The sequence below is a fragment of the Pseudochaenichthys georgianus genome, chromosome 4, assembly GCF_902827115.2.
Source record: "Pseudochaenichthys georgianus chromosome 4, fPseGeo1.2, whole genome shotgun sequence".
NCBI classification, from domain to species: Eukaryota; Metazoa; Chordata; class Actinopteri; order Perciformes; family Channichthyidae; genus Pseudochaenichthys; species Pseudochaenichthys georgianus.
In genome coordinates, this window is record NC_047506.1 from 5,832,935 (window position 1) to 5,860,287 (window position 27,353).

The 27,353-nt window shown below is 40.3% G+C and overlaps 1 protein-coding gene across 3 annotated transcripts in view; it reads left to right on the plus strand.

The window, feature by feature from the left end:
* The window catches only part of LOC117445448 (zinc finger protein GLIS1), an 80,385-nt gene that overhangs the window by 6,130 nt on the left and 46,902 nt on the right, over positions 1-27,353 (plus strand). For 2 of the 3 annotated variants that reach the window (XM_034081155.2, XM_034081156.2), the window contains exon 3: positions 26,625-26,811. In XM_034081155.2, the coding sequence (XP_033937046.1) occupies positions 26,625-26,811 (187 nt within the window). Of the gene's footprint in view, positions 1-3,322; positions 3,407-26,624; positions 26,812-27,353 lie in introns of those variants that run through there. The other variant, XM_034081157.2, reaches the window with a different exon arrangement.

Here is a 27,353-nt window from a genome sequence, read left to right on the forward strand (position 1 = left end):
AGACCCAGGTGGATGTTAACGATCTACCGGGTGCCGTCAAAAATAATGAAGGCACCAGGCAGAATCACGGCGACAGGAGTGTGATCCAGACGTTACCTTTTTAATACGAAAACCTGCCAGGTGAGAGATACACAAACTCCAAGGATGATGCCCTGAATGCGGAGTTGGTAACATAGAATTTTAGGACGTGTGCATAAAGAGAAGTGGGAGAAAAGTTAAAAGTTGTTCCCGACAGTCCAAACCTGTAGCAGCAAAACGGGTCTGGTTCAAGACAAGCCTGAGCCAGCTTTTCCTATAGAAGTTGCTCAGTGGCCGGAAGCCAAGATGTCTCATTTACTAAATATTAAAATAACCCAGATCATTCAGGAATCGTCCACATCTACGGGCCCACTGAGCAAGAGGACCAGCGTTTTCCCCTAAACCCCGCCTCCAAGCCGCTCTCTGGATTCAGCCATTTGCACACTTTAAAACTTTTAGGACCTAATGATTTAAATAAGCGCTTTTCGAGTGTTCCTACTGGGAAGTGGATTTACCTTAAAAAGATTTGGCTCATTTACAGATGTCTCTTTCCCAATGTAAATCACGGGACTGGACATTGTAATCCATTGCTTCTACAAATATTCAAAGCCCTGTGCTCTTTCTGGGGACTTACTCTGAACCCAAAAACAAACAGAAACACATATTTGGTTTTAGCACTGCAACCTTCTAGGCTTTGTCTGCCATGTTAAATGTTCTCAAACTTATATGGCATGACTATTGCATCTCTCTGTAACCGAAGGGACTATATCTTTCATTCTGCAGATAAATCACGCAGCAAAAATATTATCTGCTTGAAATATCAGAAGAAATGTGCTCTGGCTTCAGTTTAGTCAAGAAAAAGCTGCAGAGTTGGCTCACATATGTCCTCATAAAATTTTATTTTTAGTCTAAACTTTGCCTTGAGAAGTACTCACAAAGTTTCACATACTGCAGTTTTGCTGATGAGGTGAATAAACTGCCAGTTCTTTGTGTATTACACCAGATTTGTTGTATCTTCTTAACCATTTGTAGCAAAGACAAAGAGACTTTTTCTCTTGATTCTTTTCCCATCGCCAGACATGCCACAGCTGACCACATGTCTATAGAGTCTGTGTTACTCATGCATTTTCAGACAGCAGCGACTCCTCTCGCAGACCTCTCCGTGTATGACTTAGCACACGGGTGGGTTTTTGATTTACATCTCGGCTGTGCCACTTGCTGTTCTTGGCTCGACGCTGCTGTGTTTCATCAAAGAAAAATCCGCTCCACTCTGACTGCGGCAGTTAAGGCGGCCGTCCGCCGCTGCGCTGCCTCTGCCAGAGCTCACTGCGTCCTCGCAGCTGTCAGCTGGAAAGAGACACAGAGAAAGAGACAGAGAGATTAGGCCATTAGGATCAGGACCTCACTGAACTCCCTAAACAAGCTGCAAGAACACATTGTTTTAGTGTGAAAGGGCAGTTTTGAGCCAATCTCATTTAATCATTTCCTCAAGAGAGTCTCTTACTACTACATCAGCAGTTCATCTCTTTCACTGTGATAAACATGTGAGCAGGGGGGGAAGAAGTAAAAGTAGAGGTACTAGAATACTCTGTTACTACAAACTACAAAAGTATTTGCATCAAAATATACTTAAAGTAAAAATACTTTACTCCAGGTTTAACTAAAGGCTTATTTAAGTGTTGATTATATCTCACATTATTAATCCGAATCTGCAAAGTACCTAAAGGTATTAAATAAATTTAGTGGAGTAAAAGTACACGGTTTTCCTCTTAATTGTAGTCGATTCGAAGTACAAAGTAGCGAAACATTGAAATACTGAAGTCAAGTACAAGTACCTCAACATTGCACTTAAAGGTGGGGTAGGTAAGTTTGAGAAACCGGCTCGAGAAACACTTTTTGTTATATTCCATGGAATGCTCTTTGTGCTTTGACAAAAAATCCATAAAAAAATGTCATCTGTGGAAGCCGTAGTACTGTAAAAAGCACGACCAATCATTTTAGCCGGCCCGGCTAAAATAACTGGATGGCCTACCTGCCTTATCTCGTGCCCTCATTGGTCATGTGCGTGTGTGTTGGAGGAGGGGCTCTGTAAGGAAGTGGCAGATTTTCTCCGGTTGTGTATTTGCGCACTCGAGCTGGTTTCCCCGAAATTACCTACCCCACCTTTAAGTGGTTTTACAGTACTTGAGTAAATCTACTTGAAACCACTGGGTGAGAGTTACATCACTTCTTTGGAAACTGATTTAAAACCGCTAAAGCAACTTTTTCAAATGCTCAACTTATTCAAATTGCCCATTTTTGTTGTTGTTGGAGATTATTAAGCCAGCCAATCAAACATTGGATTCAACTGAGTGGTCAAAAACAATTGGGCAAACATAATGCGAGCCGAGGCAGTTTTAATGCCTTCATTAGAGCGCGGCAGAAAGCAGCCAAAAAGCCTGAGTTTTATCCTCTCTCTTGTTCTCTGCGTCGCTGCCAGGAAGCTGCCACGGGGCAGTGCCCAGTCAGCGCATCGCTCCATTGGCTGGCGCCGCCCCAGAGGACTATGAAAGACATTATAAAGTCTAATAGTGCACTTTATAGACTTTATTACTGCTTGTTAATTGGAGCACAGCATTCTGGAAGAAATGCTTTTTCTCTAGTCATGTGCAATGCAGTCCAGCCCCTGCACTGCATTAACTTGCTTACCAGGACTAATAAGTGCACAAAAGAAGGACATAATAAAGGTTGCTAAGAGAAAAGCACTCTTGCTTATCGGTGAATGTTTTAGTTCGACATCAATCACAAACTGTGAGCGTGACTACTTGCACTTGCCTTTGAGTCAGATATTCATATGTGCATTATGTTTTGGCAAATAGATATATAGATCTGTACGCATTGTCCTAGATAGGGAGCCAAGTTTCATCATACCGAGTCAGAACATATTGAATTCTTCTTTCACTGATATCTTTTAAAGCACTGGCAAGCAAACCTTTGAGTCATAATTTATCATAGCTTATACTGTATGTTTTTTGAAGTTTTCTATAGTTTCCTTCCGTGCCGAAAGTGATATCATCCTGGTGGGTTGGGTTTTTGTTTCTTTTTTAGTGAAAAATCTTGACAGCAATATGTGAGGAAGTCAAGGATTCTGGGACAGTTAGGCTGATGCCCTGTTCAGGTTAACACTTGTAAGTCCAAGTTTCAGGCAGCTGGGAACCGGGCCAGGCCGACTCTGGATGTTAATAAAGTTTAGAGGCTGTGTGCCAGCACTGTGATCTGAAACGCTTGGGGTTATTTTTACAGACTTTTTACAGACAATTATATTTGAAAGGGAAAGCTGCTTTTCAGTAGGCTAATATCGGAGCAAGGAGATAAGAAGATGCAATTTCCCATGATGTGATGCTATGGGGTGAGTTTTTTTCAGTGTGTGGGAATATCTTCTGTATGAGAACTCGGTATATTGAACTGACGTGGCTTTCCACTTGTGTTATTAGTGCCTAAATGGCATTTTGACAGCATTTGTGCAACGTCAATTCCTATTCTGTGTCTGTTTTCTCAAATAATCCAAGGAGTAAGTGTCTTTTTATTCTTTCTGTCACATGTCAATGACTTTGTTTAATCCTCTTTGACAGAGAAGTTGTCAAACCGGCTGAATCTAAGATGACGTTGGCTTGTAGATGTACGTGACACCAGGGGTGTCTGCTTGATTTCACCCTTAGGAACCCAAAACCACAGCTCACAGAAACTGGAAACAGTGGAGACATCTGTTATCTCCTGGCTCCTGTAGTATCTGCCTGCTTTACATCACATTACAATTGAAATAAATCTGCACAGTTGTAATTCTGCTGGCGGCGTTTCCCTGTAATTCTAAGTGAGCAAACGATTCCTCTTCAAGTAGTTCTGCTAAAGACAAATCATTGCTGTTCTTCTTTGCTTTACTGGTGCAAGGAGTACATGTAGAGCCCCTTTTCCTTCATATGGTTCATAAGGGCTGTGCAGTAAGTGTGTTAAATGGATCCATATTACACTGAGTAATAGCCTCAGTATGTACTCTTCATTAACATGCTTAACATTCCCCCCAAGACCCAGAAGTCGGCTTCTATAATACACCGCTTAACACAAACATCATGTCGGACACTTAGGATCTCTTATGGGGCTCGCTGTTGGCAGTTTTATTAGTGCGCCGAGTTACTGTGTGTGTGTGTGTGTGTGTGTGTGTGTGTGTGTGTGTGTGTGTGTGTGTGTGTGTGTGTGTGTGTGTGTGTGTGTGTGTGTGTGTGTGTGTGTGTGTGTGTGTGTGTGTGTGTGTGTGTGTGTGTGTGTGTGTGTGTGTGTGTGTGTGTGTGTGTGTGTGTGTGTGTGTGTGTGTGTGTGTGTGTGTGTGTGTGTGTGTGCGTGTGCGTGTCTGGGCTCTAATGTTTGGGTCAAAGTAGAGGAAGAAATGGACATGTTCATGAACTCTAAGCATCAAAACCTTGGAAAATGAATAACAGAAATACACACACTTCATGCCAGCTAATTAGAGTAGAGAGCCAACAAAAGAACATTTAGTGAAGAGGTTAATGCAGGGCAGTGCAAAATGTTATTGTTTTTAGCTTTCATTTGGCTTGATAATGAAATCTATTGCAACACTGGTCAGCCACTCGTCCCGTGGTTCCAAAAACGGGACACGCAACCTTGTTTTTGAAAGAGAGACCTCTCAATACTGGGAAAAGTAAATGCTGACCCACTGATATTTAACTGAAGATATCTAGGTCATTTTATAGGATGTTTAAAACCAGGGTGTGTCTGTGCATCAATGCATTGGCGCACACGTTAAGTATTTGTGCGTTTATGGGTGTATATAAATGTCTCTTTTGATCAATATATGAAATGTTTGCTCTGGATCAACACCTGTTGGACCTTTCAACCCTAGATTTCTGTCGTATTTAATAAAGATAGTGTTCAAAGATCGGAGTCCAGTGCATAGCTGTCGTAGCTGGTTTGACTTTTTTACTGCAGTTTTTCCCTCCTCAGTATTCAACCTTTACAAGGAAGCTGAAACCCATCAGGAGGAGCTTCAGTTGCCTTAAAACTGATGTGCTGAGATTCTTATATCCACCCAGTGAAGACACATGGGTTCACACGGCTTCAGTAACCAATAAATGTTCCCGTAGCAGAAAATATCTTATATCAGGGGGAGTTTTTGACACGAATATTTGGGATGAGTACCTGGCTTCATCCCCAGTATGTCCTCACTGAAGCTGAGTCACAGATTTAGTGGACAGATTGAGAGACCTTAGAAAGATTTCCTTCCTTTCTGTTTATCTAACTTTTGCCCTTGATAAGTCAGCCCACAGCACATGTTGACTAATAGCGATAAAAAGTCTAATCGGGCACTTTCAGCTCGTATCGACAGTGATCTAATAGGCATGTGTTATAAAGTTAAAATGAATTGGACAGCGTCAGAGCCGTGACAGCCAGGTGCTGAACACTTGGCCCGGCAAACCAAAGCCTCAGCCAATTGGAGAACGCTTTCAGAATGTATCTGCACTCTTCTCCCTCGACAAATTATTTGATTGTTCCCAAACAATTGGTTTTCATTAAGTATCTTGGCGACTTAGTGACTGAGAGCATTTGGGCTATTATTATTCGTTTATTATGCATAGATACTGACTGAAAGCATTCACATCTGATTGTACAATTCCATGCAATGATCAGAATCAGAATTGCCTTATTCGTCTCACAAAAGGGACGTTTCCAGTGTTAGAGCAAAGTATAAATGGAGACGAAAAGGCATGCACATACTGTAGTATTTATAAAAAGAAAAAAATACAAAAAAAAAAAATACAAAATGGTTCAAATTTGAAAGAAGTACACATTCAGGTAGATAAGTCAGTAGCAGCAGAATTTCAAAAAAGAAGTGTAACAATGCAAAATGAAGTGTGGTATATAACAGTAGTCAAATATAATTGCCCATAGTAACATAAAGATTCTTGTTACAGTGATGGATGGACTAACTAGCTAACTAACAAACTAAGAGTAGCAGGCAGTAGAAATAATAATAATATTCGCTAAGAACATAATTATCCATAAGTGTAGTTGAACAACAGTGATGTCATAGTGTGTGTTCTGTAGATAGAAACCAACCAAAACATGAAACACAGATGGTAACGTTGGTATATAAGGTAAGAAGGGCAATCTTGATATGCTTATTACTTTGTATACGCTCTAAATGCCTCCGTGGCATGACCTTAGTTGATGTCTGTCAAACGGGGTTATGCTGCTTCCTGATGAACAACTTCTGTACAATTTCCCCTCAGCGACCTTTAAACTCTGCTCCAAAACCTTTAATCACATTATTCAGTGTGTCTCATGTACCCCGACGAGCAGATCTGCTGTGTGAGAGCCGCAGATGGGAGAGATAGGGAGAAACTGGCCTGGCGTCCGAGCCCTGCACTCTGCCTGACCCGAGCTCAGTGCATCAGGACTAGGCCGCTAATCTTTAACAAATGCTGGGAGTCTCCATGACCGGGCCCTCGCTGAGATGGCTTAGTCAAAACAGCCCCGCTGCTCCTGAACACGACCACAGCCTCTAGCTTTAGTCAAACTCTGATTAACTAACAAATACCTGCTGCTTGTTCTACAGCATTACACAGGCCGGTGCGTCTGCAGCGCCTCATGGAGTTTGACAGTGTGTTTGCCGTCCTGCAGGGGAACACACAGGCCTACTGTGTTACAGAGCTTTCAGGGTTTGTTAGTAGGACGCAGCAATAGGACATTAAGTGACATGTTAAGTGAGCAAAAGTACCGCACTGAAGTAAAATATATTGTGTTTATCTGGTTTTGAACGCTTTGTTGGATCAAGAACTTTATAAATACATGTTTAGCACTGTTTGTTCTGCATTGGGAAAACATGTGGTATTCTCCATGGGGAACAAACAAATAAATGAAATGGACTGTTTTTCGTTTCTCCCTGTTAGCAGTTGTTGCACTCAAATTTATTATAGAAATAAATCACCAAAATCGGCACGTAACAATTCACACTCACAACCATAAATCAAATGGTCAAGATTTGTACTGTTTTTCAATCCTTTTACAATAACTTGAGAGCTGGTTAGGCAAAACAGCTACGTCATGACGGTGTCTCTCGGCAACTTACTTCACGGGGAAAGCAAAACAAACGTTTTTACCGGAGGACACGGGTGATAAAACGTGGCCATTTTGTCCAGTTTCAAATTTCATTGATGGTCACCCCCAACCCCTCTCACTTCCCACGTTTCCAAGAAAGCCCTTTGGTTTTACGGCAGAGCACATTACCCTTTCCACTTGATCACAGCAGCACCGCCAACACTTATCGGACATAAGCCTCCTCATTCGCTGTTACTGTTTATGTGGGCTAACCTCGCCACATTTCTTAACCATTTGGGCTTCAAACAAACACCCTGCTGCCAGGCCTCATGTGAAGCTCGGGCACAGTCACACTTTGTTCCTCGAAAACAACTGACGTGTTGAATTAAGCATCACCATTTGTTGCACTTATAATAAATATCTGAGTGTTTCAAGTATTTATTTTTTACATTTTACATTTTTTACATGCATATTTTTTGAACAATTTGATACACTGGGAAAAATACAATTCTGCAATAAAAGTCATTCTTCTAAAGAATGCATCTTTTTATTCTAACAAGAACAACATTGGAAGTTCAACAGTAACTATAAACGCAATTTAAAAAAAAAAAAAAAAAAAAATGAAGCTCAGCAAGAATGCTAGTTTATTTGAGTGCTAGTGAAATAAATATTTAATGTTTAAGCCTTAAACCGCAATTCAACAAAAGTCAACAAGTCTTGTTAGCCATGTCCTTGATAGCTTCAGCTGTAAATGTAAATGCAACGTTTACCACATTGCCCACTTTTACAGGGCCAGGCTTGTCATTTGACAGAAATATGGCTGATCTCGACCACTGTAAAGATGCCAGTCTTCTACAAGCCTCAAGAGCTCTGAGTCATGAAGGAGTGCAGCGAGAGAGGCAGAGCATCAGTATGTGTACACTGCAGCCTGCCAACGTACACTCATTTAACAGCACAAAAAGACTTGCACTGAGAACCCACATGTTTACGTTAGGGATGATGTAAAAGGACCAGAACTCATATTTCACATCAAATTTCTCTTTCAAGATGGCTTCTCTACATTTTTACGTGCAGGGAAACAAACATTTGCATTTCAAAGTTCTTCAAATAAAAATAAATGAAAAGCAAACCCTTTTATGGGTTTGGAGACGATATTGGAAAATAGGTCGGGGGCAAAATGAATATTTTTTATGTTTGGTAAAAGAGCTCCACAATGAATGCCAGGTTATGTGAAAGGTTTGACACATGGTACAGGCCAGAGCTCTTCGTGGGTGCCTCTCTATTCAGAGCTTACACTCTCAGGCCGAACGCAGCCAAACAACACATGATAAAGAATGATGTCTTTATTCCTGCTTGTTAATGTCTGATTAGGCTCCTTCTCACTACAGACACATCCACATATCTATCAACAACTTGTTTCACATTCAGGTATATTAAACCTGGTTTCTCTGTATGATTTCAAATGAGGGGAAGAGTAGGGGAAAGACTTCAGAATGAGGTCATTGATTATATATAGCCGAGGCAGTTAAGAATGTGTTTATACATGATGTATGTTATATTAGAAACTTGACAAACTTCAGCTATGAGAGTGTGACATATGTGCACACATTAGAAACGCAGAGATTTAATACATTTCTCTAAATCCATGATTGCGTTAATTATCCACCCGCCTCTCACCCAAAGAAATTATTTTCTCCAATGTATTCCATACCAATCTGTGTGATATGGGGAAATAAAAGTGTTTAAAATAAGTTCACATTTAAGAGAATGTAATTCAATATTTTCCCTGTTTCAAAGAATTAAGCTTTTAATAGTTGTTCACATTTAAGAAAAATGTAGTTAATCATTTTTTGTCATCACGAAAAATGTGGCTTCATATACGAGAATATCATTATTATTAATGAATTATCTATTATTTCACCAATCTACAAGCCATCTGCTTTTAACCAGAGCAGTTCTGTGACCCATCACCAGCACACACACTGTTTTTATTCTATCAACATATATATATATTTTTTATATTTTCCAATAACACCATATTATGGTCTTTTTTATTAACTTTTTCTTTAATACAGTTTGTATTGTATCGAATGTTTTGACCTGATATAAATGTACATATCAAACTAAGATTAGAAATCCTAATGTATTCTTAATTCAAGCTCACCTTAGATGACTTTCTTGGGATTCATGTGACAGATGATATCTATTGTCATGTGTTGACTGTACTTGTTTGTCCTTTTGCTCCGTATATAGTTGTCCTGCACATGTCAGTAAACTGTAAAACTATGAGTTCTTGCTTAAGCACCAAATATAGTCATACTTTTCCCCGTGGATCTACTTTTCTTACTTATTTTGATGTTTTTGAAGTTGCTGGGTCCGACTCACAGTCAAACACGGTGACTAGTTCCGACTCTGAAGTAGTTTCACAAAACTCATGTCTCGCTTTGGCTGTAGCCCTTAGCTGACTTACGTGGCGAAGGGACGCAGTTAGAGCAGAAATCATAATAAAAGGAATCTTATTACAGCCATTAAACAAGGGCAGGGAAAGCACAGGAGGTCTTTAATGCCTGGACATCTAAAATGCTTAGGCAGTGAGAATATATTTGCCCATAAAGCTCTTTGATGGTGGCCCTGTCTGTTCCAACACACAGTGCTGCTGTCTGTGTAAATAGCTGTGTATTGACCTCCCACCGCACAAGATTGAATATGTTTCCACAAGTGTCATTTGGTACCATTTTGGGTTTTTACGGGCCCCACTAGGCTTGAGTTCAGGAGTCCTGCCATCGCTGTTCACGCGCCGGCCAGCAGTGGGCTCTTCCTCAAGTTATAGAGCGATGATAGGGGGGCTATGACCTACAGACCCCCCTCGTCACAGCAGCGTTATGGACCTCTGTTTGATGTGAAGTGATCTATAAGGTCCGCTCCACTGTCCATCTCAAGTTTCTTCAAAGCGCTTGTTCCTGTCTCGATGTGCGATCTGTGTTTGTGAGTGTGTGGTTGTGAGTGGGGTGGTCCTCAGTGCCCTTTGGTGGATGAGGACTCCCCACGCAATAAAATAATAGTATTGCTGACTTCCTTAGGTATGTGTGGTTTGAAACTCAACACAGGTTTGCACAGTGGAAAACCTGGGGCCCTCTCTTATTTATTCTGTATATTTATGAAAACCCCAATACTGTGTTGCCCTCTGAGTGAAAGAGGAGGTCTTTTTTCCAATGCCCGTTGGTGGGGGATGTGGACTGCTGTGCAATAGCAGATATTTTGCACAGTTCCTCGCTATTGGTTTGTCATCAGTAATCGAATTATAATCATTTTGCTATGTGTGTCATATATGTTTCCAATTAAATAATGCCACTATTAAGATATTCCTCATTTCAAGAACATTTGTTTGAAGGAAAATCATCTGAAACAAGTTAAACCACATTGTCAACAAGTGAAGTAATCTTACTGCGTGACTAAACTGCAGTGCCTCATCAGAAAATGTAGCAGAGTTAAACTCTCATACAGTTTGGCTTTGTTGTGGTGTTCTTTCCTTTTTGTTGATTTGTCATGCGTTTTTAAAATAACATTTTGAGTTTCGAGGACACTCAGAAGTATTTAGTGCCTTAGAGTTTGAGTAGATCAGCTTACTCTGTATGCTGAAGTATAGGGTTTTAAAAACCAGTGCCATGAAACAACACCAATAATCAAATCAAAATAAAAGCTTACCCTCTGTGCCTCTGCTGTCAAAGCAAATGTATGGGGTTTTGAAAAACCCGTTTCCCCAAAGAGCTCCGTTTTGGGGGCGGGTTAACCCCTAACCATCCTGACTCGCTAATATTCATTGTGGACACGCTGTGGAGAAACCTTGACTTCAACTTTAACCAGGAACTTCAAAAGCCAAAGCAATTACTATGCATGCTTTGAACATATCATTGTCACAAAGTAACATTCCGTTATTCTTCCTGCACTACAACAACAAAAATAACAAAGAAGTAGGAAGTGAAATCGGATTCCTCCTTTGGTTCCCAAAACATCTGGTTTGGCCCTTGTTTTAAACAACGACCATCCCCTGTGAGAATAACAGAAGGTTATGTGCACTGTGAGTAGGTAACACAATCATCATTTTCAAATGTTGCTCCATTCAAATGTAATCTAATTACATCACTTAAATGCAACCTCTCAGTTGGACCACCGACCATCAAGGGATTTCTCCTCCAGAAGTTTTCCTAACTTTTCATTCATTTCTCTCCTACCTCTAAAACCATTGGAAATATACAGTAATTGCTGCAAATTGATCACTTGTTTTACAGAAGTTATATAAATCTCCACTCCTGTCAAACTATAATCGATGGCAGGAGGCGGTGCTGGCCGAGAAGGAGAGTATCCGTCAGACGGGCCTCGATGCGCCTGCTACACGGAGATACTCTCATGTTCTGTGGTTGGGTTTGGCCACTGTCATTTCCGAGGAATTTCCTGCCATCTGTGTTCAATCGAATTCTCTCACAGATTTGGGATTCTTTGTAAATATTGGCTGAAGAGGACTGAAGGAGTACTGTGAGGTTTTGTGCCGACAGCCTGTTGGACCGGGCTCCTGGTGCAGGGATGTGCTAGGCTAACAGATGAAGACAGCATAGTATCTGGCAGAGATGATGCCTCTCGGATGACTTTTTCCTCTGTAGCTCGATGCTAAGTGGGCTTTTGTCCTGTCTATTTTTAGTCATGCCTGCGGTGTGGATTTAGGGATGGCTATGGTCTGTTGGTGCGTCTACCACTTCCAGACTGAAATATTTCAACTACTATTGGATGGATTGCCATGACATTTAGTGATTTCCATGCTGCCCGGAGGATGAATGACTTCGGTGACCCCCTGAATTTTCCTATAGCGCCACCATGAGGTTCAGGAATGTGATTTTTCTTTTCTCTCGGAAATAACAAAGAATCTATGAGATGAATTACCCTGGAATTTGACACAGATGTTCATGTTCCCCTCAGTAATTACTTTAGTCATCACTTCACTTTTCATCCCCATTAGGTATTTTGATGACTTATTACTAAATACCTGCTACATTATTTACATGTTATTAGCATTAGCTGTACTGACGTGTTTGATAAAAGCTAAATGAGTAACCAAGTTTTACAGTATAGTACAGATTTTGTTGTGCTACTATAGTAGTGTTTGGCAAATAGAGGGCTTTGCTGATGTTACAATTGGATGTTAGTTCACAGTCTGCTGTGTTTTGGGAGGGCACACGGACAAACTGAGGCCTATTGTTCGTTCGCTTCTGCACTAAATCACCATGTTTATTTTTTACAGCAGATTCATGTACACTGGTTATTCTCATGAGTGAACACACACACACGCACACCAGGACACACTCACACAGAAAAACACTCATAGTGGTAGCACACAGATTCAGGATCGGAACTTGTTTCAAATAAACATTGATTTCAAAATCTACTTTGTTCCCCTATTTATGTTTAGTTGTTGCAGGAAATAACTTGATTTAGATTTTTTAAGGGTGTGGTGCGCTCACTGCTCGTCAGTTTTCTGGACTGGCATCACTCTGCCAGTATTTACGGCCGCCTCTCCAGACAGAGCAGCCTCTTGTTTGGTTTTGAAGCGGCTCCTGATCCCATGCCGAGGTTTCAGCACCGTTGGCTCCGGAGCCGTGTTGCTCAGCAGCCCAATAAAGGTGTCCGTCACTTCGCCAGACGTCCCTGTCATGTCTGCCAGCCAAGTGCATCACGTCCTGTCAGTGTACCGGTCTATCAAAAGTCAGTCTGACTGATGCTTTGTTCAATATTTGGCCTTTTACTATTGTGTGGCTTTCCACTCGGATTACAGGATGTGGTTTGGCTGATCACTCCTTGTAAAACTTTGTGATTGCCTGTGATTATTCCTGCCAGTGTACAGATTTGTGGGCTAACCCTGTTATGATAGTGATTGTCAGGATATCGTTGTGGCTTTAAAGTAGTTTGTTGACTATGCACATTCTTGTTCTATTACCAAATATCCTAAAACAGTTGAAGATAGAAGATATGCTTTTTTATGGGATAATCAATCATTGCTGAGGTTAGATTTTACAGCTCTTCCCAGTGGTCAGTGTAAACACGTGGTGATTGAGCATTATGAGGGTTCTGTTCTGTTTGCTGAGCTCTGTTTTTTTCCCGTTTGGATATCACCATGGTTATTGTTGCTTATGCTAGTAATTCAATTTGTTTGATTCTGATCATCTCACTGTTATAATAGCAAATGTAAAATAACTGAGATGGCGTGCAGCCTCCAAAATGACCATTAAGTTCAATACGGTCTCAACAAAATATGGAAATTATAATGTTTATGAAGTAAGAAGAATTTATTACAAGTCTGTTCTCGGTGTTACTTTTACCTGAGTTCTTTTAATAAATTCTCTCCTGTTAAAAATATCCTTATTGAAAATGACACAAAGTCTGGAACAATATCTTAAATGGGAAAGAGACACAAAAATGAACGAGCAGACAGATTTATGTAACTGCCTTTATCAAGATGGAGACAGTTGTTTTATTAAAACACGGTATCAGTTTTTGCATCACGGCGTCATTACATTTAATATGAGTAAAGCAGTCTGAGGACTCACATGCAACAAAGCTGATAATGAGCTGCATTTTGACGCCAGTCAGAAATTATGGGCTTTACATTTTAAGAACATTTAAACTGAATATTATGTTACTTCTGACCCACTTATCTGTCTCCCAGTCATGTTGATCACCTGTTGATGGATTTGTTCTCACAAGGGACAGCCTGGAGGGCACAACCAGTGACAAAGTGCTACCACCAGGTGGTGACATGCACAAGTGTAAAGCCTTAATTATGTTAATCAGGGAGTGCAGAGGGGAAATGCTTCGATGTAGTGGGAAGTGATCAGGAATGAACACAGCCATTCAATGCATCTTCCTCTGTAAGCATTGAGTGTATTATATTCAGGGTGTGTGTGGGAGGAGAGGAGTACGTGTGTGGAGTAACATAATCCTGTGTTTAGGTTTTGCCTTGTAGCGCCCCCTCTGCGGTAAAGTGGTTGGTTTTTGGGCCTCGGCGGGCACTGAGCCTGGCACTGTGATGGGGACGGGGGTGGAGGGGTGGAGTTTGGGGTGGGAGTGTTGTTGGCTGCCAACTATTTGTTTGTGTTCATGACTGCGGTTAGCACTGCTCCATTTGAAAAGCCTGGTATTATGAGGACGCCTGCTTCCCACAACATGTGCCTTCTTCGCTAAAAGCTAATCATTTACCGACCGCTGCATTCATCAGTATGAAAAACTCGGTCGCCGCTTAGCATGAAGAACAAATCCGCAATGAGGTTGACTTGAACGACTGGGCTAATTTGTTATATATACTAATGATTTTTTGCTGAAGATATTTTTGTACCCAGAAATAGCCGAGGTTTGCAGCATGATTCTTCCTTCCTCCTTGTGGTTACTGTGTGACCGAGCTGACCATGAGAAACCAGGAAGAACAAAGATACCTGGTTCAGAGCAGCTGAAATCGGTTAGAACAAATTGATTTTATCCTCATGAAAGTTCTCATGTCTTCTGGTACGGGTAATCCTGCTACAAAAACACTGACATTTCTGTGCTCCAACAGTAATCTAATCGTTTTTTTTGTTGCTCCGCACCTGCTTTAAGAGGAGCTTTCTCTGTAGACGTTGTTATTTTTCATTTACTTGTGCCCTCAGGTTTTTCAATCATACAATCTTACTAAGCAAACAAATAAGTTCCGGGCCTATGCTGCAGACACAAATATAGAGATGAGTTATGAGATCCAGAGAAGCCAGGAAAGGATTTGGACCCTAATACACAACATCTGCACCCGACAACTCTCACAACCAGAGCATTGCTCCACAAAGTCTCACAATCTGCTGTCACACACTTGTGTCTGTTGACCATGTTGCAGAGGGGGAGAGGAAGGGGGAGGCGAAAGGCAGGTGGGGGTGTTGGGGCAAGCAGGAATAAAATGATCATTATTAACTGTTTAAGTGCTGAGTGTTATGATTTATGGAGCCAAAGTGGGGCCAGTTGAGGTGTCAAGTTGGATTTCCAGAGGCATCTGTCTTGCGGTTTTGGCAGCTTGTTGTACCTTAGGTTCAGATGTTTGCATCACACTCCTGACATCCCGTTTCCCTCTCCTACACTCCCCCCCCCTCCCCCTGTAAGCACAGTACACCTCTGATCGCTCCCCTTTCCCCTCCCTAAACCATCTATCCATCCGCACATCTGCTCTTCATTACGGCCTGCATGTCTCCGAAGACTTGAACGCATTAACCGCTGGCACAAGCACAGTCTCACTCTGGCACTTAACACAACGCTTAGGTGACTTAAAAGGGAGAGGCGAGAATTATAGAAAATGAAGTGTCACCGAAATAAGAAATCGCCCCAGATTACCACCAATTACACTTAATAATGCTGTCCGGACCATCTGCTGATCAGATGGAGCACTGCTCTTGTCTTCGGATAAATAATGATACCTGAGAGTGCAAAACAAGGAGAGAGATTCATTGAGTCAGACAGCGACATATGATGTGGTTTGATCTGTACTGCATCGACTGGAAGCTCTGTATGCTAATGCTGTCATAACCGCGTATCTTGGGATAATAGCCATTCGGAGGGGTTAAGTTCGGCTAGATTGGAGACATGTGTCTGCTCTGCTTTATTAGTCATTTATTAGTCACTGGGGTCAGGGGAGATTTTTTTAGCCAAGGCACAACACTGCTGAACTTGAACACAATGCTGATCATCAGCCCCTAAGGCGGCGTGAAAAGGTTTACTGTTACAGCGAACCATAACTGGCTACATTATCCAAAGTGAAATGTATCCAGTAGGTTCAACAATCAATGTAATCACGGTCGCAGTGACCGCAAACGCTCCACTAATGAGGGAGTCGTGCCTTAATTATCTGAATTGTTGAGCCTGCATTGGTTCACTCTTCCTGTCTATTGTCTTATGTTTTAGCCTGCATGGTCACAGTGGCTGAATTAGTTTGCAGGAAGAACTTTAGAAAACACTTTCCACTCTCGATCATGAGTGTTACAGCTGTAGTGCGCCATTTTCCCGAGAGGATTTAGACAAAAAGGAAGCGTGACGAATGCATGCGATCAGAGCAGGCAGGGTGATTGGACCCTCGTTTCCCTCCTCGACCACAGCACAAAAATAATCCTACATGTCCCTAAATAAGTTCTCGGATAACTACTTTTATCCCTTTATAATTACACTCTTGTTTGAAGCATGTATTCATGTGCGATGTCACAAAGAAACTGGAATACTTCTTCTCTTCTCAGTTGACCGTCATCCTGCGGTGATGCTCACTGAAAGCAACGTACTACTTTAATTATACGTGACGAGAGGAGCAATAGACACCATGTGATGACTCTTTTGAAAAGGAAGACAACACTTTAGATGAGTATTATGAGACACCATGTTATACAGGGCTTGTGTCTTGGCCCACAGTCCTTGTTCCAATACTTTTTTCTTTTTTAGGAGGCGAGTAACAATAGAGTCCTTATTTGTGCTTACGTCTTTAGTTGTCAGTGCTGACTTCAGTGACTCTTTGTGAGGACGAGCCAGCACATCTGCACATGGTCTCTTCTCTGAACACAATATGTGCCCCTGGTGCTTCTGGCACTGTCCTGCCTCTCTCTTTCTGCCCCTGTGTCCCAGATCTCACACCCTAACAGCATCACTCCTAATTGGGCCTGAATGCTTGCAACTGTGTGTTTATCAGACCATCCCACCCTGCTTGTTCTAAGGTGAATCATTAGAATTGGACACAATAGTGAATTTAATTTCCATAGGTAATCTGCGGCGATCAAATGCAAATGCACGGCATTTCTTTTAAATTACTGTGCCTACCATTTAAAAGTGTCCTGGGGAGATTCTGTGTGAACATTCGCAGTTTGTTTCTTGCCAGTGTGTGTTCAAGGGCCAACAACATGGTGAATGCATTTTGTTCCTCATATAACATCTGCAAAAAGGGCTTTTTGGACTATTTTGAAACCTTTGATATGAACATCTTTGTCACAGACGATTTTTTTTGGAAATAAGTCTTCAATTGGACTTGTTTACTTCCGTAACAGTGAAATTACTATGTCACACTCGCGTTTCTTTTGGCTCGCGCTCCAACACATTGTACGTGCTAGGCTAATGGGCGGGACATCTCTAAGCGGTTGACCAATCTCAACAGTGCCGACCAGCTAACCAATCAGAGCAGACTGGGCTCTTGTTTCAGACAGAGGGTGAAAAGAAGAGTAAGATCTGTATTTGCATTTAACGAACTACCTTTGACATCCAATATCGTAGCAACGGCTTTGGTTTTTGAGCAACGCATCTTTGCATGCAAATTCTAAATAAAAATGCAGTGTTTTTGAGATTCGATGTCGAAACATAATGTTGCGATACTCAAGTGTATTGATATTTTCTTGCAGCCCTACTTATGGGAGCCTTGTTCTGCTTTTTAGCTTTTACTGCCTCCAACTGTGGATCAGTGAAAAAGCGTCAAACCGTTGTAGGAATGTGTTTCGTGTCGGACGTGAGCATGTGCATGAAGACTCATAGAAACATTGCTCCAGAGTGACTAGTGGTTCAAAACCACAACAAACACATTTCTTGTTCAGTTGATTAACAAAGGGTGATGTTTTTTAACAGTTCAAGTTTTCCCAGAACAAAACATGGAAAAAATGTGAATCCAGAGCCAAAGGAATGTAAAGTATGATGAGCACACAGCTGCAACCGACCACCCACAAGCTCTCGCTCCCTCTCTCACTCACTTGTACTTTTACAATTGTAACTTCAATTTGTTTTATTGGTATTGCAAGTCCATTCATAGATGATATCATAGAAGAATGATGATATAATTGAAGGTAATAAACATAAACTCTACAAGTAACATTTTTAGTACGTGTTGAGCAGAGTTTGCGCTAGACTTTTTCACTGCCCGTCATTTTGACGGACAGGATCGTAAAACTTCCGTCAAAATCCAGAATTACCCGTCGGCCTTTACACAACTCTGACGAGGGGGGGGGGGAGCATGCTCGTGAACTGTCAACGGGGGGGGGAGGGACAGTTCAACGGTTAGGTTTAGAAACGGTATGATTTCCTTTCTGGAGGGCATGCATAACACGGCATAACACCGGAGCCTTGCTGCGGGGAAACTTTGGCACTGTTCCGAGTTTGTTCTAATCTGTCAAAATGACGGACTGCTTTCAGATTTGTCCGTCATTGTTAAAAAAAAATCCGTCATAGATGGAAAATATTCGGTTAACGCGACCTCTGGTGTTGAGCATATTATGCTTGTATAAATATATATTCATGAGCTACATTTTACATATACAGTGTACCATACATGACATGTGGTTTTTTTCTAGTTATGTTTCCTGATATTATGGCAGGAGAAAACATATTTAGCCGCCAGTAATTTCATATTTTCGTCTACTACGACAAAACAGTAAAAATAAATAGTGTGGTTTTTAAATTTCTGGGAAAATCTTACTCTTACGTCATTATTTGACAGCCATGTACATAACAAATGTGTTCCAGTGGCACTATGTCCTCCCTTGGTCTTTAAAACGTCGACTATTTTCCTATATGAAGTTTGTAGTCACTACCTGACTTTTTTCTTCTGAAATATTCCGTTTTTAAAAGCCCTGAGCAGAGATATCAATATTTCCAAGCTGTATTGTGTTCGCCTCGTTAATTTAATTTCATGATAGTGGATGGTGTCGGTGGCCACACACACACACACACACACACACACACACACACACACACACACACACACACACACACACACACACACACACACACACACACACACACACACACACACACACACACACACACACACACACACAAACACACACACGTTCTCACCCTCGTTCTCACCCTCATCCCGTCATATATTGACGGACGGTCAGGGCCCCTCCCCGTCGCTATATTACGTACAGGGGACCCCTTGACCGTCAGGCTTCTGCAGGCAGGGCGTCCCATAGACCTTCATAGACCACGTGATCAACAACAATGGCCGACCTTCGTGTTATTCTCGGTGGAAAATGCCTATTTTAAGGTTCATTTGGCCATTAAAATGCGTTTTGATGTCATTTTATGCGAGTAATGAGTTTTTATTTCTGATTATTTGTGCAGTACATGTACATGATGTTTAGTTTGCTAGTTATGACGAAGATTACTTCATGAATGCTAACGTTTTTTTGGTGGAAATGTGTTTTTTCACAGCAAAGTCACCCTCTGTACTTGGACTTATTGGGAGAATCTAAAGGCAAGAACATCCCAAATATTAATTTAGGTCTTTATTGTAGACCTTTAGTGTTGCCGTCTGTGAGGAAAATACATGGGGCTCAGAGCCTCGTATTTTTAAAATCTTTTTTTCCTTCTAATTTGTTATTCTTTTCAAAATAACACACTGTTATTTACTCACCAATAACACACAATTATCCTTGCTTTTATTTATTGGTTTAATTCCATAATCTCGGTCTTTTTTGGCGTTCGTCAGGAACTGAATTTCAAAATAAAAATAACCGGAAACAGACGTAGTCTATAAGGGACATTTCGAGCATCATTGCGATTGTCAACATTTTTGAGTTTAGGATGGCCGAAGACACTACACTACCCATAATCCCCAGCTATCGTTTAGGACTACAGTCCCCGTGATTACTCTTCAAGGTCTGGGATTGGATGTTGGAGTGGCAGTGCGCCAAGGTTACGCCGAGTGTCAAACAGCTGTTTGAAATGGAACGAAACCACGCCAGACTATCCAAAACTGGAATCGAACGCCCCCCCAGAACTACACACTACACTATTGTGTTTCGCAAAATGTTCTATGGGACGTCTCTACTGAACGTTTTCGTTTTTCCCACAATTAGAAGTTGCCAGTATTAAACACATTGGTGTTATCAAATGTAAAACATATAATTAATAAATGGGTGAAAATCGCTTGTGTCCATAATGCGCAGCATCAATATATAGCATTAATATATACCCACATGACAGCTCATTGATACTTTGTAATTCTACTCCACTACAATTCAGAGGTTAACCTGGTATTTTTCCTCCACTACACTTATTTGAGTTACTTTGCAGATTCTGATTAATGATGTGAAATATAAACAACCCTTAAATCAGACTAAAAGTAAATTTCAGGGAAGGTGATTGTCAAGTGCCAACAATCAGGAGAGATATTTGATAGTTGGTGCTTGAGAAGACTAAACATGTATCTGCAATTGACATGAATGGAAACGAGTAATAAAGTATATTAATTACTCGTTATTCTCTACTAATAGTTAATTAAAGACTGTATATTATGGCTATTTTGCACATCCCTTTCAAGATTTCAAGATTTTAAAGGTTTATTGACATATCATATACACAACTACGGTGTAGTTATGCAATGAATGAAAAACTTGGGTCACAGGTTCCTCAACAGCGCATTACAAGACATCTATCAATATGTGTGTACCTCCACCATTAGACTGTCATATTCTGCACATTTCTTATTCTATCTACATACATAAGAGTATAATTCATATGTATAATATCAGTTAAAATAAGTGCTTCAACATAGTTAACATTGCAGGAAAGCAATATATTAGACGTTAAGTACTTTGTCAGGCTTAATATTTATCTGTAGATTGATACCCCCAAAGTTTTTTTGTTATTTAAAAGAAGACCTTAATCTGTTATTTAATGTTTAAATAAAGGTTAATTCGTTTTTCTGTTTTGCACCTCCTCCTATTAATATCTTTGTACATCCTGCACTAAACTGTTTTATTGTAGAGATCACTTATAGTATCTTCTTGATTTTTTATATTCTATATTTCTATCACAGACCTTCTACTTTCCCCCTATGAAAGTATATGTACTCTTAATATTCTTTTAATCAAATATAACACATAAAAACAATAATTCAATAACGTGCTTTAACCACTAGGCGGTGCACACAAGGTACACACAGACACTTGTATGTACAACATCTGAAGATGTGTAGTTTTATTCATGCTTTCACATAATTTTACAGCATATTGCTATACTATTTCAGACTCAGTATTTACATTCTTACATTCAAAATTCAATCCAATTCAAATCAGTAATATCTTTAAAATCTATCTATGAATTATATCAAATGTAAAAGTCAGCCGAATTAGTGTTGATACTGCAAGGAGACGTATTGTGTGAAGAGAAATTGAAGATGTTTTTTAATTGTTGATATATTTATGATCCACGTCAAGTATTCAGTTTCGGCGGCATTTCTTCAGTTTTTCCAAAGGTCTTCTCATCAGGGCTCTATAAATAAAGAACTACAGCAGATCTGTAATATTTAATGCAGCCGAACCGTGTATTACAATGCCGTTATGTGATGACTTTCAAAGAGAAAAGCAAGAGCACTCGGAATTAAGTATTATTTTATTCTTTTAAAATGTTTTCCGGATTTTATATAATATAAACACCAAATCCCAGCATGCATTGCGGCTAAAACATCCAATCAGCGTAGCTGAGGATCTTGGGTAATCGCTCGAAATGCCTACGTCTGTTTCCGGTTATTTTTATTTTGAAATTCAGTTCCTGACGAACGCCAAAAAAGACCGAGATTATGGAATTAAACCAATAAATAAAAGCAAGGATAATTGTGTGTTATTGGTGAGTAAATAAAAGTGTGTTATTTTGAAAATAATAACAAATTAGAAGGAAAAAAAGATTTAAAAAATACGAGGTTCTGAGCCCCATGTATTTTCCTCACAGACGGCAACACTAAAGGTCTAAAATAAAGACCTAAATGAATATTTGGGATGTTCTTGCCTTTAGATTCTCCCAATAAGTCCAAGTACAGAGGGTGACTTTGCTGTGAAAAAACACATTTCCACCAAAAAAACGTTAGCATTCATGAAGTAATCTTCGTCATAACTAGCAAACTAAACATCATGTACATGTACTGCACAAATAATCAGAAATAAAAACTCATTACTCGCATAAAATGACATCAAAACGCATTTTAATGGCCAAATGAACCTTAAAATAGGCATTTTCCACCGAGAATAACACGAAGGTCGGCCATCGTTGTTGATCACGTGGTCTATGAAGGTCTATGGAACGCCCTGCCTGTAGAAGCCTGACGGTCAAGGGGTCCGCTGTCCGCAATGAAGGTCTATGGGACGCCCTGCCCGTAGAAGCCTGACGAGCAAGGGGTACCCTGTACGTAATATAGAGACGGGGAGGGGCCCTGACCGTCCGTCAATATGTGACGGGATGGGAGTGAGAACGTGTTGCACACACACACAGACACGCACGCACACACACACACACACACACACACACACACACACACACACACACACACACACACACACACACACACACACACACACACACACACACACACACACACACACACACACACACACACACACACACACACTCCTGTCACTGCTCTGTTGGATATCTTACATTTCACCTCAGACCCGATGTTCTCTCCACCTCCTGATCAAACTCGGCTCTAATGCAGGATGAAATGTTTTAAGTTAAATTGCCATGGCGCATTCAATATAAACTGAATTTACTGTTGGGTTCCATCCAAGCCAACATATGTTGAGGAGCCTGTTTCTCCAACCAGAGCATGACTGATACTGTTGATGTACTGTAGCAAAGCTCTAATTTGCCAAATTCACCGGAGCTCTAACTTTGTGCAGTAAGACTTTAACACGCATTTTACATACTGACTTTAATGTCCTGGAGACACATTTAGAAAGTGTCTTTAGGATGGAATTACTTAAGTCCAGTTTAGCTTTCACAACAAGATGTAACAGTTCACATGAATGTTGGACATGGTAGCACAGGCCTTTTTAAAAAAAAAAACTACCTGTTTCAATTGAAAGAGCATGTGAAGTCCTGTTATGTATTTTATTGTACCTCTCCAAGGCAGTGGAAGATTTCCACAAAAAATGTCACAAAGACTTCTAGATGTAATTAAAACATGTGAAAGTCAGATGCTTGTAGGAGATGCTACATAGAAGTTTTAATAGGCAAGAGTTTGGGCAACGACTTCAAAGCGATAATATGTCAGTGTTGTTAGCAGCTTATTTCTGAAATGTTTAAAAAAACAAGTTATTGATTAATGTCAATGTGGTAACTACCACTAACTAACTATCAACGATTTCCAAACGTAACTGTGTTCTCTAAACGCATGTGCACCATAGTATTAGTGATGATACATATCATTTTTTTTTTCAAATTTAGGTTCTCAGATTAAAGTCAGAATCCTGAGAAAAAAGCTGGAATTCTAAGAAAAAGTCAGATTTAGGAGAAAAAGTCAGAATTATTAGTTTATTAATAAGTTTAAAATCAGAATTTTGATAAAAGATTCCGCCTTTTATCTCAGATTTCCAACTTTTTTCATCAGAATTCAGAATGTAATCTTCTGGATTTTATACATATACATTACATAACAATTTTTTTTCTACAAAACCTGTTATAAAATTGAATTAAATACCTTTTTATACAAGATGTAAAAGGTTTATGTTCATGTTCAAGCAGCAACATCTTTGTTAAAAAGCCAACTATTTGACAGCTTTCACCAAATTGCTGATGTTGGTACCAAAAGAATTGCGGTTCAATAGCCAGCCTGAATACCAAGTGTAGCATTTACTACAAAAAAAAGCTCAGTGAAACCTCTGCTTATGATTTCTAGCCGTAAAGACTCAAGTGATATTTCCGAAAACAATCGTGCTGGAAAACAATGGATGTATTATTCTGTCTTTAGTAAAAGAATCTCTAGCCAGGTAATTGATGTTCTGGGATCATCCCTGTCTTCTCTCTATGTCAACACATTTACATGGTGTTGACTTTTCCTGGCTTCCATATCCTCTATTGTGAAACAGCGCTTTGAGAGAGCATTGTCTCATAATTCCTGTTATATTTACCGGGTTGCCTGGTGTGGGTCTGTGTTTTATATGGTGGTGACTGTGTGTGAGAGAGCATGTGCATTCAGTCAAGGCTTTAGTGAATGACTACCAGGCTGTTCAGGGCTTATGATGATTATGTTTTTATTTAGTTGTTTGTGTTTTTGTTTGCATGCATGTCGACTGTCACGACCAAATTAAGAGATCTCTGTGATGATGTTAGTCATCTCCATCCTGACTCATGTCACTTCTGGTATTCCAGATTAAATGACTCCTGGCTTGAGGCAGGGAAACACTTGGCTTCACATCGGCAGGCCTTGAAACTCTCATACAGAAACAGTTATATACTCGCAGCCAAAAAGCAGATAAAAAAAAAAAAAGACAGAACAATCCAGAATTTGATAAATAAAACGGTTTGTATTGCTTGAAAACAGACCCCATCTTGCCTTCTGTTAACGGCTTTGAGTGAAGCCAGCGTTGTTTCTACGGTCCCCCGGCGATACTCCAATGTTTGCGTAGTTCGCCTTTTCTCTACTTCATTGTGTTTCCGCGGTGACCCGTGACAACATAAATGCAGTGGAGACTAAGGATACATCCACTGTAGGAGGGATATGTCAAAAGATGTTCTCTAAACTGTGGATAACATGGCTCACAAAGTTCCCTTGTTTTCTCTTTTCTTTTGATCGTCATTGTAACCTTTTTCCCATATTCCACAACACTTCTCCCCCCGCCCCGTTCTACTGTTTACTCGCCCTCTCCATCTCTTACTCATGTTGTAATATCTTTCCCTTTGTTATATTGTTGCATGTTTTCCCTACTTTTATCTGTAGCCCAAATACTTCTTTTAGCTGACTTAAATTCTTTTTTAGTTCAAGTTTACCCCTATATCCTTCTCATTCCCTTATAGTACCTTTTTTACGTTATCTCTCACATACTGGGCACTTAGGTGACTCTATTATTATTATATTTATTCATAGTGTGTGATAACGTTGTCAATAACATCATTAGGGGGAAATTGAATTTGAGAAATTGAGTTAGAGAGGTTGGAGCAGGGGACGTGTGGCCGCCTACACAAGAGTGTGCGGGGATATCGCCTTACCTTTCACAAATATTTCCTCATACATCCAGGCCCTCCTATCGCCCACTTTCATCTCTCTCTTTCCTACTTGTATTCAGTTTTTGGTCCCGTTCAAGAAGCCTTCATTTCTTCTCAAACAGTCGGGTTGAATGAAGTAAAGAGAAATCCTAAAAATGCAGTTATATGGGGCTTGAGAATGAAAACAAATATATTTGAAAAAGTGAATGCAGTGGTTTTAAATGTAATAACACATTTATGTACCCATGCATTTCTCCATCAAACAAGTTAATTATATTTCAAGGATTCCTCCTTTTTTTAAACATATTAATTACTCAAGAAGCCTTTTGAATTAAAGGTTGAAACATCTTCAAACATCAGTTCATTTACCCTTGACTTAGCACTTCTACTGTAGATTAGTTTTTTTACTAAATCAAGCATTGACCAATTTATTAATTTAACCAATGAGGTCACCATCTTCACAAAAAGATTGATTACATATAATTAAAACAACTGGTGGTTTGCTGACAGCATGTCATTTAAATTATGAACACAGTAACGCTTTTACTGTCTGAATCTGCCAGGCACATTCATTTGGGTTTGTATATTTTTCCGAAATGGACCCACCACCATTTGGAATACAATTACTCCAGCAATAATATTTGGCAATAAATCTCTCGGACGTTATTCTTACTGTCACTACTTTGACTTTGCCAAAGTGCTCTCCATAAATCACACAATACTACGCTTGTGGCAGCCAATAATTATTCCTCTGGAGAATATTCATATCTAATAGGATTTCAACATGTCTGTGATGGCGTGGCTCCCAATGTAAACGGACGATTGTTCCAGGGCAGTCGGCACATCACTGTGTCCGAGCCAGTTTTTTAAATTGAAAGTCACATTGGATCCCTGCTAAGCTTCACATATCGAGGATTTAGACCAGGGATGTCGAACTCATTTTAGTTCAGGGGCCACATAGAGCCAGCGGACATCTCAAATCATAGCATAAAAAGTAAAAACCTATAATTCAACTCAAAATGGTTCCCTTGGTATAAGTGCAGAAAAATACATTTAAAAAAGAAAAGGCTCATTCAATGAACAATCTTTTTACAAAACATTATGAACAACCGTGAAATGTATTAAGATAAATAATTGCAATTTCAATAATTTAATGCCTCAGTTTATCATTAACACATGGGCATTACAACTTACAAGTCATAGTGTCTCTGCAAAGGCACACGGCCTTTAGTCACAGGTACAATACTTAATAACCTAAACAATATAGCATTTTGCTTTATGATGATTTTACATTCATTTCCACATCTGTGTAGTAATCCTGCTGAACCGACACACCACCATACAAACTAAAGTGGGAACTATTTAGGAAGAAGGTTAAGTTATCCCCTGCCTTGTAAATGTATAAAATGTATACAATCAAAATACATAAAAGTTCTGAAAATGGCAAGTAATGTAAATAGTAACACTTTACATTTGGACCTCATTCAGTGATATTTCCTCTGCTTGTCTTTCAGTGAATGGTGCGTACTGCTCAGAGAAGGATTTGGACACGGAGCTGGGTGACGCTGAGGGCACCCTGATGCGATGTGGGCAGAGCCTGCTGGTGGGGGGTCATTTAGGGGGGCTTTATACCCAGAGCCTCCACTGCGACAGACCTACACCCGACCTCATTCTGCAGGACGGCCCTCACCAAGACACCAGGTAAACTGTCACTATCATTGCTGTTGTTAAATTATTTTCTTTTGAGTGTTTCCTGTTTGGTGTAGAATTACTAACATGATGCAGGGAGAGTGTGCTTCTCATTATTTTTGCTATTGTAAACCAGATGCACGCATATGTCGCTGCAAAGCTTTGCCCAGCCTCATAAAACACACCGATGGGGTCCAAAGTACAACATGTATGTTACACTAATGTGTTTCTTATGTTGTGCAGTCTTTGACTACTGTTGGTCAAGTCAGAAATAATTTCCATCGAAGCTCCCTGTTATGGGTTATGTCCCTTTTCCCCCCTCCTCATCTGACAGCCATTCTCTTCTCTCATATTTTGTCTCAATATTTTCCCTATAGCCAAACAGGAAATGGTGCTCCTGAATAGAAAGAGAGAGGGGGAGTGTCAAGGCTTTATTAACAACAACGATGACAAAGTCGGCCAGTGGCTTTCTCCAATCCTAGCTAGCGTTAGCTCTGTTTTCCCCCCAGCGTGCTCAGGGGAAGGGACAAAGACGATTCCTTCATGAGACAGCC